The 16,766-nt window shown below is 40.5% G+C and overlaps 2 protein-coding genes, 1 long non-coding RNA gene and 7 other non-coding genes across 12 annotated transcripts; 9 read left to right on the top strand and 1 right to left on the bottom strand.

The window, feature by feature from the left end:
* Positions 1-28: 28 nt before the first annotated feature.
* LOC121176718 lies at positions 29-4,564 on the top strand. Its single transcript, XR_005893047.1, has 12 exons — positions 29-64; positions 645-678; positions 962-996; positions 1,508-1,559; positions 1,750-1,795; positions 2,214-2,265; positions 2,715-2,763; positions 2,963-3,015; positions 3,661-3,728; positions 3,915-3,982; positions 4,173-4,219; positions 4,400-4,564. It is a non-coding gene; the product is annotated as an uncharacterized LOC121176718 (long non-coding RNA).
* On the top strand, positions 1,097-1,172 carry LOC121177564. Its single transcript, XR_005893281.1, has one exon. It is a non-coding gene; the product is annotated as a small nucleolar RNA SNORD26 (small nucleolar RNA).
* On the top strand, positions 2,341-2,405 carry LOC121177562. Its single transcript, XR_005893280.1, has one exon. It is a non-coding gene; the product is annotated as a small nucleolar RNA SNORD29 (small nucleolar RNA).
* On the top strand, positions 2,824-2,893 carry LOC121177565. The gene has a single exon (XR_005893282.1). It is a non-coding gene; the product is annotated as a small nucleolar RNA SNORD30 (small nucleolar RNA).
* Positions 3,347-3,472, top strand: LOC121177569. Its single transcript, XR_005893287.1, has one exon. It is a non-coding gene; the product is annotated as a small nucleolar RNA SNORD22 (small nucleolar RNA).
* On the top strand, positions 3,765-3,840 carry LOC121177567. Its single transcript, XR_005893284.1, has one exon. It is a non-coding gene; the product is annotated as a small nucleolar RNA SNORD31 (small nucleolar RNA).
* Positions 4,023-4,095, top strand: LOC121177568. Its single transcript, XR_005893285.1, has one exon. It is a non-coding gene; the product is annotated as a small nucleolar RNA SNORD31 (small nucleolar RNA).
* On the top strand, positions 4,253-4,326 carry LOC121177566. Its single transcript, XR_005893283.1, has one exon. It is a non-coding gene; the product is annotated as a small nucleolar RNA SNORD31 (small nucleolar RNA).
* Positions 4,565-5,108: 544 nt separating the features above from the next.
* On the bottom strand, positions 5,109-7,330 carry arl2 (ADP-ribosylation factor-like 2). Its single transcript, XM_041031277.1, has 5 exons — positions 7,147-7,330; positions 6,738-6,848; positions 6,260-6,422; positions 5,786-5,866; positions 5,109-5,644 (listed from the first exon to the last, which is right to left on the bottom strand). Exons 1-5 carry the CDS (start codon positions 7,209-7,211, stop codon positions 5,510-5,512), a joined length of 555 nt encoding a protein of 184 aa, XP_040887211.1. The 5' UTR covers positions 7,212-7,330; the 3' UTR covers positions 5,109-5,509.
* A 1,765-nt stretch (positions 7,331-9,095) lies between these two features.
* On the top strand, positions 9,096-16,412 carry batf2 (basic leucine zipper ATF-like transcription factor 2). Of its 3 annotated transcripts, XR_005893157.1 has the most exons (5): positions 9,096-9,532; positions 10,733-10,852; positions 13,370-15,512; positions 15,776-15,826; positions 15,928-16,412. XR_005893157.1 is itself a non-coding variant. In XM_041031276.1 (3 exons), the coding sequence occupies exons 1-3, from the start codon at positions 9,443-9,445 to the stop codon at positions 14,510-14,512; spliced, it is 1,353 nt and encodes a 450-aa protein (XP_040887210.1). In that variant the 5' UTR covers positions 9,096-9,442; the 3' UTR covers positions 14,513-15,664. The 3 variants fall into 3 exon arrangements, 1 of the variants encoding a protein (XP_040887210.1); XR_005893156.1 differs by having other exon boundaries at positions 15,776-16,412; XM_041031276.1 differs by lacking the exons at positions 15,776-15,826; positions 15,928-16,412 and having other exon boundaries at positions 13,370-15,664.
* The last annotated feature ends 354 nt before the right edge of the window (positions 16,413-16,766 follow it).

The raw sequence follows: 16,766 nt of genomic DNA, 5'->3' as shown, positions 1-16,766 counted from the left end.
AGGCGGGATATAAAAGGCAGATGGACTCGTTTCTTCTTCCACTTCCTTCTGTCCTGTGGTTGAGGTGAGAGTGCACACGATTTGTTTTTTGGTTAAAAGTCGTTTGCGAGCTATTGCATTATAATGTGTAATATATGCCTTTAAAATATATAGTTTTGTTTACGAAGTGTGTATGCGCTTAATATTTATTATTTTTGGTTAATATTACGAGCTCTAGTGGTGTTTTAGATAGCAGCTTGTGTGAAGCTAGATGCAGCATCGACCTTAATCGTTATCCATCCGACTGCTAAACTTATTATTTGACCTCTGATACGTTTAGTTAACAACGTATAACACTTTATCTAAATGTTGCATGTGTTATTTGTCGGGAAACGATATGCGAACTCGTGTTTGTTGACTTCTGCGAAATGTCCGCTGTTCGTTTAACGCGGTTGGTTTCGGTGTCTCTGAATGATGAGAATTTTCACAGACCTGTCCTGAATGACTGTGATTGCACTTTATTATTCTGATGTGAGACGCTTGTGAATCCTGTGTTTGACCGACTCATGCCGCCCTGAACACGTTGCATGCAGCGGTCACGTGTTGGCCGTCCGCAGGAAACTGAACCTGCTAACGCATTGATTTCCTTTTTTCCTTGTTTTAAGATGGAGACATATCCAGGAACTACATGTTACAAAGGTGATTTCTTTCATATGTCTCATTTACACTGTAGGGTTGGACATGTGTTCATTGCTTGATGTAAATAAAGTTGATGTGTTTGAAACCGTGTGGTTTGCTTTATTTTTTGAAGCCTTGTGCTACTGTGATGTCCTATTTGAACTCTCTCACTGAAAATGTTTTGAGGAAACTTTAATCTTTCTCATTTCTGAGTAGCATGAAGCTGCTGTCTTTAATGTGCATGTAAGTCTATAAACACATGACATGCTCATTTAGCTTTTTTTTCCCTCCTTCCCTTCTTCAGGTGTGAGCAGTGAGTGGCAAGACTCTACACACAAGGTAAGCAGAGCTTGTCTTTGGTAATTGCAGTAGTTTTTTTCAGCAGCTTGTCTGTTGTAAATCAGTTTATGGCTTTGTGGTTGTTCAGGAGCTCTGTGTGCTGCAGTGATGATTCCCTGAACTCTCTCTTACTGAATCAGCCTTTGAAGAAACTTCTTTACCAGATTCTGAGCAGCACATGGGCTCTGAAATTTAAACTAAAACACAAATATGATCATTTGGTTTTGTATGTAATGGTCAACATTTCTCACAGTGAACCGTGCAGGTTGCTTGTGTTAAACCATGTGATCTTATATTTAAAAATAAATAAAATCTTTAAGGCTTAACAGCTTTATTTCCTTTTGGTTGTTCTCGTCCAGTTAAAGATGAATAAGAATGATGCATTTGAGTTAGTTTAAAGCTAAAAGCACTTGTTAAATTTTAGGTGAACATGTTCTTGGCTTTTGTGATAGGCTAGATTTAATCTGATCAGTCTGATCTGTTTATGACTAACCACTAATTTTCTTTGCAGGTTGATCTGTGGTGTCTTTCTACTTGACTCAAAGCAGCTGGAACTTACAGAGGTGAGTGAAAGATGATTTTATTCCAACAGTTTATTCAGTAATGGGGTATAAATGTGATGATTATCATTAATGACAAGCATATGCCTGATTTCGAGTGATGCCAACCTATTCTCTGATTACCCTTAGCTGAATTAAAAGACAGTTTTATTCCCAAGTATGTGGTGTATTTATTTGTTTTTCTGCTCATTAGGCTCATGACCAGAAGTTTGAGGATGGATGCTCCTTCAACGTCTCATGTAAGTATTTACACAAGTTTTAGTGATTGTTATAGTGGTTGTCAGAAATGCCTTTCCTGCAGTGTATGTAAGATATGTTTCATGAAGTGTGGCAGAAATGTGAACAGTTATTATGATCATAGTTGGACAGAAATGCAGATGCATCTTAAGGCACTTCCTCTGAGCCCATTACAGCACTTAATTTTGGCAGTGACAAAATATTATTCCTGGTTTCAGTCTAAAGTTTCCCACAATGTTAATTCAATGGCATGGTGTTTCTGAATGTTTGAAAGGATGAAATGGGGTAACACCCATCAAACACCTGGACGACTAATGTCACATGGCAGTTTGTCACCAAAGCCCTGATCAAACATGTAAATCTTAATGTACAACAAAATGTTTGAGTTGAATTCTGTTAAAGAGCCACTTTCTCTTACAGGGGTGTTATGGTTTGGATTCTTGAAGAGGAAAATACCCACTGAAATGTCTTGGTATGTTTTATTTCAGTTTTATAAGTTCTTCATATTAAAGCTCACCTGAAAACTATATGTCTCCTCTTAATGCAGTTCCAATGATGATGAAACTTAGCTCACTTTGAACCGCTGTGAAACGACACGAACATCTGAGCAACTGCATTTATTTACAACCTCTGCTGCATTCACTTTTTTGTCTTATTACATTTCAATCAAAAGAGTAATTTGTGGTAAATTTAGATTTTTAATGCTGCAACATAATTTTTTTTAAATACCCTGCTCTAAGTATAGTATCATGAACAGTAGAGTGATCTATGCAATCATATCATATATGGAGTGGGGGTGTGCTGCAACACATTTGTATGAAAAGTGCTATTCAAATAAAGTCTGAATTGAGTTTAGAAATAAACATGAAATGTTTTTTTCTCAATAATGGGTAGTAAATGACTTTTGTCGTCTGTCAACAGACGACTCACGTACTGCTCCAGCAACATGGCCGAGGTGTTCTAGTTGAAGGTAAGATGTTAAACGAGTGCTATGGAAACGCTGCCTATAGCCTGTATTCCCAGACCTGCTGAAAATGATGAGATATATTTGGAATCTCGTTCGTCTGAACTGCTGTTGAGAAATGGAATCTCTGACGTCTGATGGTTGATAGTGTAAAACCTTTGTCTCAGTTTTGTGCTCAGGCCTTACAGCATCTTGTCTTTTACAGGTACTTGGCTTTGGAAGATGCTGCCCATCTCTCCAAGAAAGGTGTCTGCCCAGGTGAGTGAGCTGCAGGAAAGTGTTCTAAGGTAGCTTCAGTTTCTCATGTCTGGCTTTAAACTATGGTCAGGTACCTCTGTGAATATTAACAGCAGAAGCTGCATAACTTTAAAGTGAAAATAAAGTAAACTGCCTACTGGGAACAGGAAATGAATACATGACTACAGTTCCAAGACAGACTTGAAAAACTGAGCCAATCTTTTAGTGTTCACTGCTTGCTAATGTAGTATTGTGAAGCTTAAATCACATGGCACAGATGAAGATGGAGGCAGTTTTCAGTGAACAAGTATCAACTGTCCCAAATGACAGCTATCAGTGTCACACCCAGTTTCCTTCCTGATGACACCCGCACATGTCTTACGCCTTGTGTCAATGCCAGACCTGAAAAGGTGAACCCACTGGTGTTGCCTTGGCAATAAGGGGAAGACCCGTTGGGGTTACCAACAGTCTGAAAGGAAACGAGCTTAAAACAGATGTGACACATCAATTTTGTGTGAAATTGTGATGTTGATTCTCATTTGGTGTTAAGTTTGGACAAGTGACAGATGGAAAGTTGGGTTCTGATGGTTTTGATTGTTGTGGGGCCGGGTATTGATCATTGGCCAAGCAGATAAATTGCTAATCTTTACTTTTACTACTTTTTAGGTCGGCTTTAATGTTGAACTGGGGACAAGGAGGTCATCAGGATGGATGGAGCTTGTCACAGAGTTGAGGTAGGTGTCTGTTTGGTGCAGTTAGTGACAGCTCTTAAGTAGAAGTGATGAGTTTCTTATTACCGCCCCAGTCTGAGAATTCATGACTGATTGGTATCCCCTCTGATCACAAGTTTAAAAAAAAAAACACATTTTGTTGTTCACACTACTGGAACTTCACTGACTAAACGTTTTCACCTGTTGCAGGTGTGAGCATGCTGTCTGACTCTTCGGTGTTGAACAGCAGCACAGAGACACCAGCGACGGTGCTGCAGGTAAATGAGCAAGTGTATAGCTGAAGTTTCTGAGACTGACAGAAGAAGTGATGAGTTTCTTATTACCGCCCCAGTCTGAAAATTAATGACTGATTGGTATCCCCTCTGATCACAGGTTGTAAATCTTTATTTTCTTAGTTTTAATTGATCACTTTTATAAAGTCTATCATCATGTTTCATGTCACCTCAGGGCCTGAGTGAGTATTTGGAACGCTGCCTGCTGCCATGGAGTACATGGTAAGAGATAAAGCTTGAAAATTAAATATTTTATCTGGAAGTGATGAGTTTTTTATTACCGCCCCAGTCTGAGAATTCATGACTGATTGGTATCCCCTCTGATCAAAGCTGTAACTTAATATTTTCAGTGGAGTGTGGAAAAGTTTTTGCCACCTGTGACTAATTTGTCTTATCTTACAGTGTCTGGACAGAACTTGGATGTCATCATGAAGATGCATAGGCAGATAAGGTTTCTGTAAAGCTCACAGGGTGATTCTCAGTACTTGCTTAAATGTGTACGTGTTCATGTATGTCTCAATTTACAGTAACAACAGCACTTGACATTAAAATGTATCAGTGAACTGAGTTGTTGAGTGGTTTTCTGTTTTGGTGGTGTCGGGGTTTTTATTTATTTTTGTGTGTGCACGTGTGAGGTGTGAAAGTGTCAGTGTATAAAGTCTTCAGTTCAATCTGTGTGGTGTTAATTTATATAGTGTCTCATTGACCTTATCATAGTTCCTGATGGAGGCTAAGCTTTCTTTTGTACACCTGGAATTAGGAATCTAGGGAGAACTATAAAACTAAAGGTTATTTAAAATATCAAGCTAATTTTCAGTCTCTTTATCATTTCTTCTGTATAATTGTATTGCTAGGAAATGTGAACTGTCAGATTTTAGAAGCTGGAGTCATTAGATAGTATAAGTCATTCACGTAGTGAAACACTATGACCAAGGCATTGTTCTACATTCAAGATGGGACACTTTGGGTTTTGTGTGCTAGCACTGTGCTATGCTGCCAAAAAAAGGATGCTGTGTCATATGTAGTATTGTGCATAAGTGTGTAACATGTTAAAAGGTGTACTTTAGAAACCTGTGCATGCCCTGGGAAACAGTGAGACACTTTATTAAGCAGGTGCTTAACTTTATTAGAAAACATTTGAGTCAATGAGGCACCGCTGCAGAGTATCACTACATTGCATACATAAAGGTAAACATTTTTTCAGGTTTCAGTGTGTTTGAAATTGCATGTTTGTTTTGAGACATGCTCAGAGTTTCTCTCTCCTCAGCATGACTGGATCAACTGTCAGTGCTGACAAAGAGAAACTATAAAAGCAGTGTATTATTCTGCTGATCATGGACACAGACAGCACTGTTACCTGCAGGTCTGGTGACCATAAACAGCTAACGGAACAAAAAAAAAATACAAGTATTGATCTTTCTCGCTACTTCTGATCTTCGCTGTCCAATATTGGTCCTGGAGTCATGTCAGAGTTCGCCAAACAGAAGAGGTTGCTGTGTTAGGTGCACACATTCAGTCAGCAGTGAAGATCCTTGCAGCGATATCATCTAATAGCCAGTCCACTCCAGCTAACAGATTCTCTCCTGTTACTGCACTGCAACCAATGATACACCAGTGATGGCTTTTAATCTCATCCAGAGCCAGGGCCTGCAGGAACACACACACACATACAGAGTGAGAACATTTCAGTGTGTAAAATGTAATATTACAAAAAGAATATGAATCAATTATTGAGACTAATCCATTAGTGAAACAATGGAAGGGACTACTGTAATGTGTAAGTCTCACCTCTCGTATCGCCTCTTTTGACAGGGCTCCTGGTAAATCCTGTTTGTTGGCAAAAACCAGCAGTGTTGCACCAGCTAACCTCTGCAGGCAGGAGAGGACAGAGAGCATGGTACCAGACATGTTACACACAAATGATTACTAAGTGCTAAGGTTAATTTGACAATGCAGCACTGTTTGTTGTTTTTGAGTGTTCACTCTTCCAGAAACAGTTTTCAGGATTGAGACTTGTTTTCTGTCATGTTACTGTAACATGGAATCTTTAACTATCAGTGTCATGTTTATGAACTTTAACTTCCCATTATCAGTGTCCATGCCTGGACACTGATAATGGGAAGAAAACTGATGAGACGAGTTAACCAGTTAAAAAATAAACAATTCATCAATTTAAGGTTTTACTAAAATTAACATTAATTCAGAGCTTTGTAAGACCTGCAGAGACCCTGTTATAACACCAGTGTGTATAATTTAGTATACCTCCTCCAGCAGCAGTGCACTGAGTTCCTGCCTGCAGTCCTCCAGTCTGAGTCTGTCTGCGCTGTCCACCACCCACACCAGCCCGTCTGTGCTCTCAAAGTAGTTTCTCCAGTAGGAACGGAGTGATTTCTGACCTCCTACATCCCAAATATTCAATTTAAAGCTAGGAAAGAGAGAGAGAGGGGCAAAAATGAAAATTGGACTGGAACAATATAGCCTGATAATGGACACTAGCCTGGAAAAATGCAGGACTACCTTACTGTGGTGAGACAGGGTGTTCTAGAAAAATGAAATTGTGCAGAAAGCATCTAATACTTTACCAAATGAGTACATTTCCATTTCTTCCACTATATAGATCAATTCTGAAATGTGTTACAATGCTATGCAACATATTTGGGCTCATTCTTATCCATCACACATGAAAGAAATGCCTGTATGACTGAGTGTCACATCATGCTGTAACTCTGCTGTGTGTTACCCTCTGTGCTCCAGGGTTTTGATGTTGAAGCCCAGCGTTGGGGAGATGGTGCTGACGTCTTCTCCGTTGAACTTCTTCAGGATGGTGGTCTTTCCTGCATTGTCCAGACCTCTGCACGAGCCAGGTTAGGAAAATAAACTCACCTGACCGTTAAAATGTTAATCAGTGAGAGCTTAAACGCCACCAACTATTAGCTTATTTACAGTGCTTCATTGCTAGCAAGGCAGCACGATACAGCACTAAATGAATAACATGAACTAAACAAGCATAAAACCCTGTGTTATCTAAACATGATATAAACTGCTGCTCGTGGTTTTCATGTTACTAACACAGATGAAGTTGTAATAACGTTAGTGCATGATGCTACTTTGCTCCCAGCTAAGCTAGTACACTGTTACAGACAGGATACAACATCAGAAGCCTCATCTCCCGCTCCTTCTGCTTCATCTTCTTCAAAATCGTCAGCAAACCCATCGCGGCGCTGTCCCCCTCAGCTTCTGTTAATATAATGAATAATCTTAAGGATTTAGGGTTTGATTTCAAAGATGTTTAGCATCCATGAGCAGCATTGCAACGTAGGAAGTGATTGCAATTTCGAGCCCGCCTTACGTAGCCACCGATTGGGCTATTTGGTGAAGGGCAAGTGTTGATTGGTCAGTGAGCATTTTAAGGTGTGGCCGTGGTGTAGACGCTCTGCGCGTTTACATGTGCTCGGCGCCCTCCTGTGGTTATTGTGGGAATTACATATTTAACTTCAGCAGTCAATGGACGGGTCTAAGTCCAAAAATAGGAATACATGATGGATACAGTAATGCAGAACTGAAAACATGCTCAACATTCAGGCAAGAGCGTGCCAAAAGGTCGTTCTAGACTTTGGAAATAGTATTTTGACTAACATCATTAATCATTATTAACATTATTAACATCGTTATTGTGTTTTTTATTTGGATTATTTAATCAAATTTTATCAAGTAACTTATTTCAGAATGTTAAATTATAAAGTGCAGCAAGATTGGGTGTGATGTCGGAGGTCTGGCACAACAGACAACAGGGCTTGGACTTCTCTCCTAGCCCCATGTGGGTTCAGAAATATAAACCAGCTGAACAAACATTCTACAATTTAAAACTTTTTCAAACTTTCCTCATTTATTCAGAATGGAGCAAAAATAGCGGAAATTACTCTTTGTGGCAGAGCTGTGGGAGAGCTGGGTCGTCTTTTATACCACCCCCAGAGTGTGAAAACATGGTTTGTTGTTATAAGTGAACATCACTGTTACTGTACAAAAAGTTTACAAGAAGTGCAACAAGAATTTCTCTCTTACACCTCTCACCTCCGGAGAGGTGCTTCCCCCAGAAGCATTTAGCAAAAAAAAAACACCCCAGTTTGAAAGGAAATATCTAGGAATATCAGTCTATAAGAAACTTTACAATATTAGCTTTACATATATGATTTAACATAAAAGAACAACTTTCACACAGTGTTCTTTTTGGTAGTAAGTAATAGGTATAATTTAATTTAATTAATTTTAATTTGAATTTGAATTACTTTATTGATCCCTCTAGGGGAAATTACTCTCTATAATAAGACATGTCATTATTTTTATGTTATCAGAACGAGGGCCAGTGAAGACAATAACAAAATAAATTTATTAAGGATTCCTGCCAATATGAGGCTTTGTATTTTACTCCATAAGGTCTGCAAAGTAAGCAGCAGCGCAGCTGGTTTTATTTGTAAAACCTTTGAGTGTGAGCCACTTTTTGAACATTGTTGAGAGAAGATGAAACCATATGCTCAGTCAAAGACTTTTTGTATTTCAGATTACACAATTTCCTGCTGAGAACTGGTAAATGCAGTGGATCCCTGTCTGGGGGCTTGGCCATCTATTTCCTGGCAGAAGAGTTTCAAAAATTCCCTGCACGTGAAGAGAACGCAGCCGTGTTCCTAATATGGTCATCAGCCAGACGCTCTTCCTGTCCCAAACCACCTATTCCCATCCATTCATCAGGATGCTTTCAAGTGCTATCGAATATATTAGGTTAGTATTCATACCACACAATCGCAAAACGTAGCTGTTTGACATTAATGGAATAATGTACGTTTATATCACTTGTCGAAAACGAGGGTTTAAAAGAAGAAAAACGGTAGCCAGTTGAAAAGGTTGCTTTTATAATCCGGGTCCACGATTAAACATTTCCGCTCTTTAAGCGCTTCAGTGTTCGGTCACAGGCTTGGAAAATGAAACTAACATACTGCGCCTGAAGGCAGCACAGCCTCACCACCCCTACCTCTCAATGGGTCAGTTTAAAATAAAGAGAAACTGAAAGCAGTCGCTGCATCGTGTTGCATCACCGTGCGTTTCTGTGCCAAACCTCCCATGCTAAAAAACCGCCAGACGCGCCGGCTTAAAGCTTCACTTCGGGCAACCAGCATCAGCAAGTCACCAAGCAACCTCCAGGCATTAGTGTGCACCACGGAAATTGCTCTTTTAGTAGCATCCAGTCACCTCTTCGTTCTGGGTCATTTAAAGTTGTGTCCAAGCTGCAGTGCGGCGCGCTGGTCGTGCGCCACCGTCAGAGTCTGAATGTCAGTGGTCGTACTTGCGGAACATGCTGCACGGATGATCCGGGCTGGGTGAAGATCCATCCTGTCGGTGGAAAAGCAGTCAACCAGGCAACCAACCGGTTAGGGAAAGGAGGGGGGAGAGATGTCCCCGTTATTCATGGACACAGGCTACGAGCCCAACAGCCCTGGGTCCCTGTCAGCTGAGGAGTCCAACAGCAACACGGCTGGATCGGTAAGTCCTCCTTCACTTCTTTAACAATCAATCAATCCATCAATCCATGAATCAATAGACTATAATCACATCATATTATATCATTGCAACTATGCCTGACCCTTGATGGATATTAATGTAAAAGTGTTGTAACTCACTAACCATTTAATCTTCTCTTCTTTCTTCTATTTGTATTTATTTTCACTGTGATCCATGCATTTCATGTTGGGTTTATTTTTCCTTCATTGGACAGCTGACAATGTAGACACAGACAGGAAAGATGGGAAGTGACAGAGGGGGAGTAGCTGCAAAGGTGTCCCAACTCCTATTCCACCAGAAACCCCCTGTTTGGTGTCCTTTGTAAAGCACTATGTAGCTTGTTTTTTTGTTTTTTTTCCCTATAAATAAATCTAATATCATAAACTCTCTCACAAATCAATATAAAACCACTCCTGAGCCCCATAGACACACTTTAAAATTCCTATAATTAGACTATTTGTTGTGATTTTCCATTTGAATCAGTCGATTTACATACTGTCGCATAAAACTAGACTGAAAAGACAGAAGTGACCAAAAAACGACCACTGTACCATTTTACAAGACTCATTCCAGAGTTACAAATACCAGTGTGCATTTCCAGCTCGTAATATTTGGCACTGTTAGAATAAGTAGCACCCATTAAAAATAAAATAAAATAAATAAAATCTCACAAGGCTTTTATTCCTTCTGAGTCTGAATGCATGTGATCTAAGTCATGTTTGACAAATAAACGTGATGTACTCTTGTCTTCATTACAGCTGACTTGTCGTTCTGAATAAACATCTGATATAGGGAAAATCATTTCTGCTTCTCGTTCCATTTTTGGGACTTGAGAGTAATGGAAGAAATCCTTTATTTGTTTATTGGTCATCTAATTGCTTTGAACTTGACTCTCCCCTGAAATCATTGCTCCTGAATTTAACATCACATGCTGCAAGTTCCTCTCCATCCACGTCCAGGTCTCTTATTTCTTAATTGACCATCATGAACTGGGAGACCACATGGCCGTGCATGTGATGAGTTTGTCTCATGACTTTTAGAACAATGAAATCTTCGAAAACGTTATGTAATATCGAAAAGTTATTGATATCAGCGGTAAACAAAGATTTTAGCTCCTTTAAAAGTCAGTCTGTGATATACTGTACTGATTGTGCTCCACTGTGTGTATGTTGATTTTTACAGGAGAGAGAAGGAGATGGACCACAGACGGAACACACAGGGACAAAAAGACGAGAGAGGAACAGGGACGCGGCCAGGAGGACCCGCCGAAAACAAACAGAGAGGGCAGATGAACTTCATGAGGTTCGGCACAGTCACTCCTAATGTTATGTCCTTAATCTCCTTTCCTTCTCCCCTCCCTCACACCGCCATCCTGTGACTCTGCCACTTTCTATATCCCTTTCAGTGTCACACACACACACACACACACACACACACACACACACATGCCGTGTATGTGTGTCTTGTGTAATCTGGCAGCATGCTCATAGCCGTTTCTTGTAAATAGTCTGCTTTAGGAGAAGGGCTTTCACTCCCTCATGTTTGCCCTCCCACTGGCCCTCCCTTTCCTCTCTGCCCTGTACATACACACACACACACACCACACACACACACACACACCTTCCCACCAGTTTTTCCAGCAGTGCCGCTCTGCATTTTTTCCCCCCACGTGGAGTTACAAAGAGACCCTCACACACATACACACACACACACACACACACACACACACACACACACACACACACATTATGGGCTTTCTGAGGCACTGACTTTGACGTAATGCAACAGCTCATCTGCACCACTGAACACTATTGATGTCAATGTCTGAAAATTCTTCATGCAGTCATCCAGGTTATGGTTTTTCTAAGGAAATCCATTCAAAGGAAACTGGACTTGCTTGAAGTTCCTGAAGAAGCTTTTTGGACGAGAAGTGAAACGTGTTCAAGAACCTCAAGCGAATAGCACTGAGAAATATTTATAATATGATTTATAATATTTTTATATATTTGAAATCAGACATAATTATACCCTCACAAAATACTGTCATCCCTCTGCCAAAGCAAGAGGTGATGCATTTCTTTTAAGGATGTCTTCACTGAAAAAACTTCATTGGAAAAAAAAAAAAACTTTAATAGGAATTAATGTGTAAAGAAAGTGTTGAAGGATAGTTCAGAATTCAGAACAGGGTCAAATACAGTCATGATTTTTGGAGATCTACTTTAAAAATTACAGCAATTTTCTGTTCTTTTGCTCATGAGAAATATTAATAACGATATTAAAAGAATCATTGTTGGGAAATACACAAATTCTTTCTCACAGTTAGATGAGAAAACTGATAGCAATCTCACATCACTGCTCCCAACCAAGAAGTAGTCCAGACCAGAACCACCCATGAAACCAAAACTTTTTACATTTCAGTTTTTGTACAGATTGCACAAAAGACTTACTCATTAGAAAGCTTTAGAGAGGCTGGCAGCTGGACTTTGTTACTGTTTAGCCACTCTAGTCGTTTCTTTCTGTTTCCAGTCTTTCAATCCATCAATCCGACCTTGTTTGTATAGCACTTCTCAAGCCGGTTGGTTTAGCTTTACAGAAATCTTTACGTTAAGCTACACTAACCGGCTTCTGGGTGTAGCTTCATGTTTAATGAACACGTATGACGGTGATAATGATCTGTGGAGCACATTGTACAAGACTGAACAGCACTTCTGAAACCTAGGAAGTGTAAACATTCGCTTATTACTGGAGGCTGAATTGTTTGGTTGTGGTCATTATTAATCATTGATTACTGGTTGCCAGATTAAAATCTTTTTTCTCTGCAGTCAAACATTTCTCAATACAGTATCGTGTATAATTTAATAGTATTTTTCCCAATAAACACATAAAATCAGACTGTCACATGATTTATTACTTTCAGTTGTGCAATCTAAACCTGTAGCTCACTGTGGTTGAAGACATTTCGACTTGACACTAATTACAGTGTGTTTTATTTTCCTCCTACATAATATGTGAATGGGTGTGTGCCTTTTGCATGGACAGACTTTCACTTTCTGTTTCCCTCTCTCAGTTCTGCTCTGTGTGTTCTTCAGGTTAATGTGGAAGAAGCCACTCTGCTACAAGTTTGACTTACATAAAAAATAAAAAGCCTGTGTCAGCAGACCCTGGTTTAAAGGGTCAGGACTGTTTTGCAGAACTGTGCACTACTGTTGCTTTGACTGTGACTCCTTGACCTCTGTGTGAAAACAGTTCTAGATACGATACTCTAAATAGGCACAGGTGTAACATTTTCATTCTTTATTTTTCTAATTCAACTCTGCAACGATAAACAGGCAATCATCATTTTTGTTTTTTAGCTCTCTCCAGCACCTACCCCCTGCTTTTATGCTGAACTTGCAGTCCTGTCACCTAAGAGCAATATTTCAGTTCTCCTTCGGGTTCTAACTTTGACCACCCATCATCCGCTTTATGACTGTTGTACTTACACAGCACTCGAGAAGCCTTTTTAAGGAGCGCGTCATTAGTGTTGCCTGGTTCCATCGTTTTATTACAGCACAAGTCAGGCCTGGTGTGATATTATGTGGGTGGGATGTGATTGAGTTTATTGTTTGTCTTTTGATGTGTGTTGTTAATCCGTTTTTATGGCTGATGAGTGCCACTCTCAGGGATAATAAAGATATACCTGACTCAACTTGACACTAACCATTTGTCATTTGTGGCCCTCTTTTCTCCTCTCATGTTCCTCTCTCTTGTTTTTCTGTTTTTCTACCCCCCTTTATCTCTCTCTTACTTTCCTTTTACCCTTTGCCTTCTTCTCCTTAGGAGCTTCAGCGTCTCGAGCAGTCAAACTCGGCCCTTCAGAAGGAGATCACTGTATTGAAAAAAGAGTTACAGCGCTACACGACAACTCTGTCGCGTCATGAACCTTATTGCTGCCTCAGAGCCTCTGGGTCCAGCTCCAGCTCAGCAACCCGCCTTTCAGTTTCCCACCCAACTGAGGGTCAGACCACCTCAAGCCCTCCTAGAGTCGCTCCCCAGGCCTCAAGCTCCACTTTGGCTGCTGCCCCTTCAATCTCTACCTCCTTAACCTCCAGCTTGGGTCTGAAAACCCTTGACTGTGTTGAAAATACTCATCTTCCAGCTTCAGCTCCAACAGCTACATTAGCCTCGTCTTCTGGCTCCTCTGCTGAACTCATCAGTGCCTCCTCCTCCAGCCCCGTGACTGTTCCTTGTTCAGTATTGTTTTCTACTCATGCAGCTCCTCACTCTTTGTTCAGTGAATCACGCTACAATCCAATCACGTCAAGGCCGACAAATGTTATGCCCATCTGCACCAGTCCCATTTCAACCCCTGTTCCCTCCAGCGGCGTCACCACAGTCGCTCAGCCTCAGTCTGGGCAAGACAACATCCATGAAACCTCTCCTGTGTCAGCAAATGCATCTTTCTCTGCTCTCCACTCTGGAACAGTGGACGTGTTCTTAATGAGACAAACCTCTTTTGCATCTGTTTCATCTAATGTGGTCCCCCCATACTCCCATTTAACAGGAGAAAATGAAGGTCTAGTAGCACAAGGTTGTCCCATGAGGGTGCCCCAGCTTCATGCCGATCACTACAGTGGAAGATCAAGTCTCATGTGTACTATTTTACCATCAGCTCTTCAAGATCCTGCTCCTCAGAACCTTAGAGATTCACCTCAGACAAACTTGGAGCCGTCTCCTGCCCCTACCTTTGCTCTAAAACCAAGTTACGGACATCGAGTTACACCCAAACCATCATCTCTGCTCTCCCTCCTCACCGTCCCGAGTCCTCTCAATACCTCTCAGACTACCTCCACCAGCTCTGATGGACTTATTGGTCAACATCCACCCTCACTGCCACTGTTGGGTGATCCCTCAAGTGACCTTTCCCTTTCTGAGCTCCTGGAGGGCAACGATTGGATCCTAAGTGGGACTAGCAATCAGTAGCACTACATGCCACATATAAGACAAGCGTCCCTTTGTCAAAATGGACATTTAATTTATATCTTTTGAGCTGTTTAATTAATGATTTAGGTCTCAGTGCTCTTCCAAAAAGAACTGCTGTTTAGCTCATTGGGAGTGAGAATATGAAGCAGACTAACTACGTTTTGCACACAGATTTTCACATCGGGTATCCAGTGGGCGCTCACTCATGGAAAGCTGGCATCGAAAAATGAATCAAGGGCCAAATAAGTGCCTGGACTGTTGCTCATACTCAGCTTCGTTCATCTTCTTAAAGGGAAACTCCAGGGATTTAGTGTTGCACTTCCATAGGTTTAAGAGACAGAAGAATGGCCAAACCCGAAGCAACAGAGACCAAGATATCCTGACGTTTAGCTCCTACTATAGGTTAAACGCCGGATCCTACATTTCCCATCATGCAACCAGTAGAATGTTTTGCTGGACTCTCACTTTATTTTTTAGATTTGAATCCTCGAAGCTCAGGCTGAGAAAATTCTGAAGACATCGCTGTCACATCATCAGGGTAATTTTCTCAGACTCGTCCAAGCTGAGCTCACCACAGAAGACCTTATACAGCTGTTTCCACAAGCTGAGTAATACTCCCCAAGATGAATAAATGGACATTCATGTCTGAAGTCAGTGGAGTTTCTCTTTCACAACAGCAAAGAACGCCAACAGTTCTGTAAAGCCTGGCTTTCCTGCAGCTGCTAAAAACTCTTTCACAAGAAAGAGGAAACTTTTTCACAATTTTGAATAAGCCAAAATCAAAGGTATGCATCGTCCTTTCCTGAACATGCGACTCAGCCTTAGATACATTAACTTCTATTTTGAAAAAGGGTGGAGCGATCACTTCCCCACGACTTCATGGAAATGCCATTTGGAGAAAGTTCCACCTTTCCCTGGAGCTGCAGTCTGAGCACAAGGCAGTGTCAAAGCTGGCCACATCCTGTTTACTGGATGCATGTTACGGTCGTCACGATTTAACGTGAGGAAAACTTTTTCAAATTTTTTAACCTTGTTGAAAATCAAAGACACACTCTCCCCACACAGTCAAACATACTTTGCTGCTAGTGATAATTTCTTTATCATGGCTTTCAATATTTGAATCCAAGAAAAGTTGATTTGCTGATCTTTTTTTAAAAAATATATATAGTTTTGGTAGCTGTGTTATTTATCTGTCTAATCTACTGGTGCTGAAGTGCATGTTCTCAAACTGATTTGAGCTGACCCCCCCCCAACCATCATTAGATTCAGCCATGACTTCACAAGACAAGACCCTGATTTAAGTCCAGCCCAAATGTAAGTAAAAGATTGCATATTTTTTGGAAGAGCTTGTAATAATGTTCTAAAACATAAGCTTTACCAGTCTGTTTTACAAACAGAGCTGTTTTCGCATGCAGTGCACTGATGGGAGGCCCTCACTCGTCTGCGGGAGGAACAGTACAGTAAACAGCAGCGTGAGGTGAGGAGGTTGTCAGGGACGGCTTCATTATGCTTGATGATGACGAAGAGGAGTGAGACACAGATGTGGTGACCCACTGAAATCCTCATCCCTGAGAGTCTGTTGTATAATTGATCAAATGAGAGAGAGAAGTGAACTTTTCCTTGTGACCCCTCCCTGTAACCTGACACTGAGAGGCCAATAGGCTGCTGAAATCTGTTAAAGGAACTACTGCTATGAGGAAACAGACTGTAATTTCTTACTATTTGTAGCTGCTTATGCATTGTAATTGTATCACAATGACGATTTTGGTTTTTCAGATGATGATTCATGTAATTATTCTGCTTTATATACTGTATATCTAAAGTTTAGGATTTATCTTGTCTTTATCGTGCATTAGATTAATATATTTAAGATATAATAATGATTGCAATAAAAAATTCATTACAAATATTGTTTTTTTTCCACTTTTGTTCAATTTACAATTCTGTTCTGTTTGTAATATATTTAGGCTGTTCTTATATAATATTCAGTAGTCCAATGCTACAGTTAAAGTAGTGGCTTCAGTCTCTTCCTTCAGGAAGAACTGTAATAACTTTGGCGATCTCCTGACTTTTCCTCTTGCTCCATCATCAGGTCAATATTTGAATTTGCTGAGTACTTTGAATTATGACCAAATACCTGATAAACTTCTGACCTTCCCATCAGCCTCAGCTGTACTTTGCGCTAATCAGCATATCTCATGTTCGCAGTGAACATGCAAACCTCAGATGGGGAACAAGGTAAACATTATATCTG

Source organism: Toxotes jaculatrix, chromosome 23 (assembly GCF_017976425.1).
Source record: "Toxotes jaculatrix isolate fToxJac2 chromosome 23, fToxJac2.pri, whole genome shotgun sequence".
NCBI classification, from domain to species: domain Eukaryota; kingdom Metazoa; phylum Chordata; class Actinopteri; family Toxotidae; genus Toxotes; species Toxotes jaculatrix.
Note: the sequence above shows the minus strand (reverse complement) of the source record. Positions and strands in the feature narration are given on the sequence as shown.

Excerpts from the sequence above, each read along its gene's own strand:
- arl2 (XM_041031277.1), bottom strand. The coding sequence starts at position 7,211 with ATGGGTTTGCTGACGATTTTGAAGAAGATGAAGCAGAAGGAGCGGGAG. Across the intron at positions 5,867-6,259 it reads GTGCACTGCTGCTGGAGGAG|AGGTTAGCTGGTGCAACACT; the intron begins GTATACTAAATT and ends TCCTGCCTGCAG. Across the intron at positions 5,645-5,785 it reads CAAAAGAGGCGATACGAGAG|GCCCTGGCTCTGGATGAGAT; the intron begins GTGAGACTTACA and ends GTGTTCCTGCAG.
- batf2 (XM_041031276.1), top strand. The coding sequence starts at position 9,443 with ATGTCCCCGTTATTCATGGACACAGGCTACGAGCCCAACAGCCCTGGG. Across the intron at positions 9,533-10,732 it reads ACAGCAACACGGCTGGATCG|GAGAGAGAAGGAGATGGACC; the intron begins GTAAGTCCTCCT and ends TGATTTTTACAG. Across the intron at positions 10,853-13,369 it reads GGGCAGATGAACTTCATGAG|GAGCTTCAGCGTCTCGAGCA; the intron begins GTTCGGCACAGT and ends TCTTCTCCTTAG.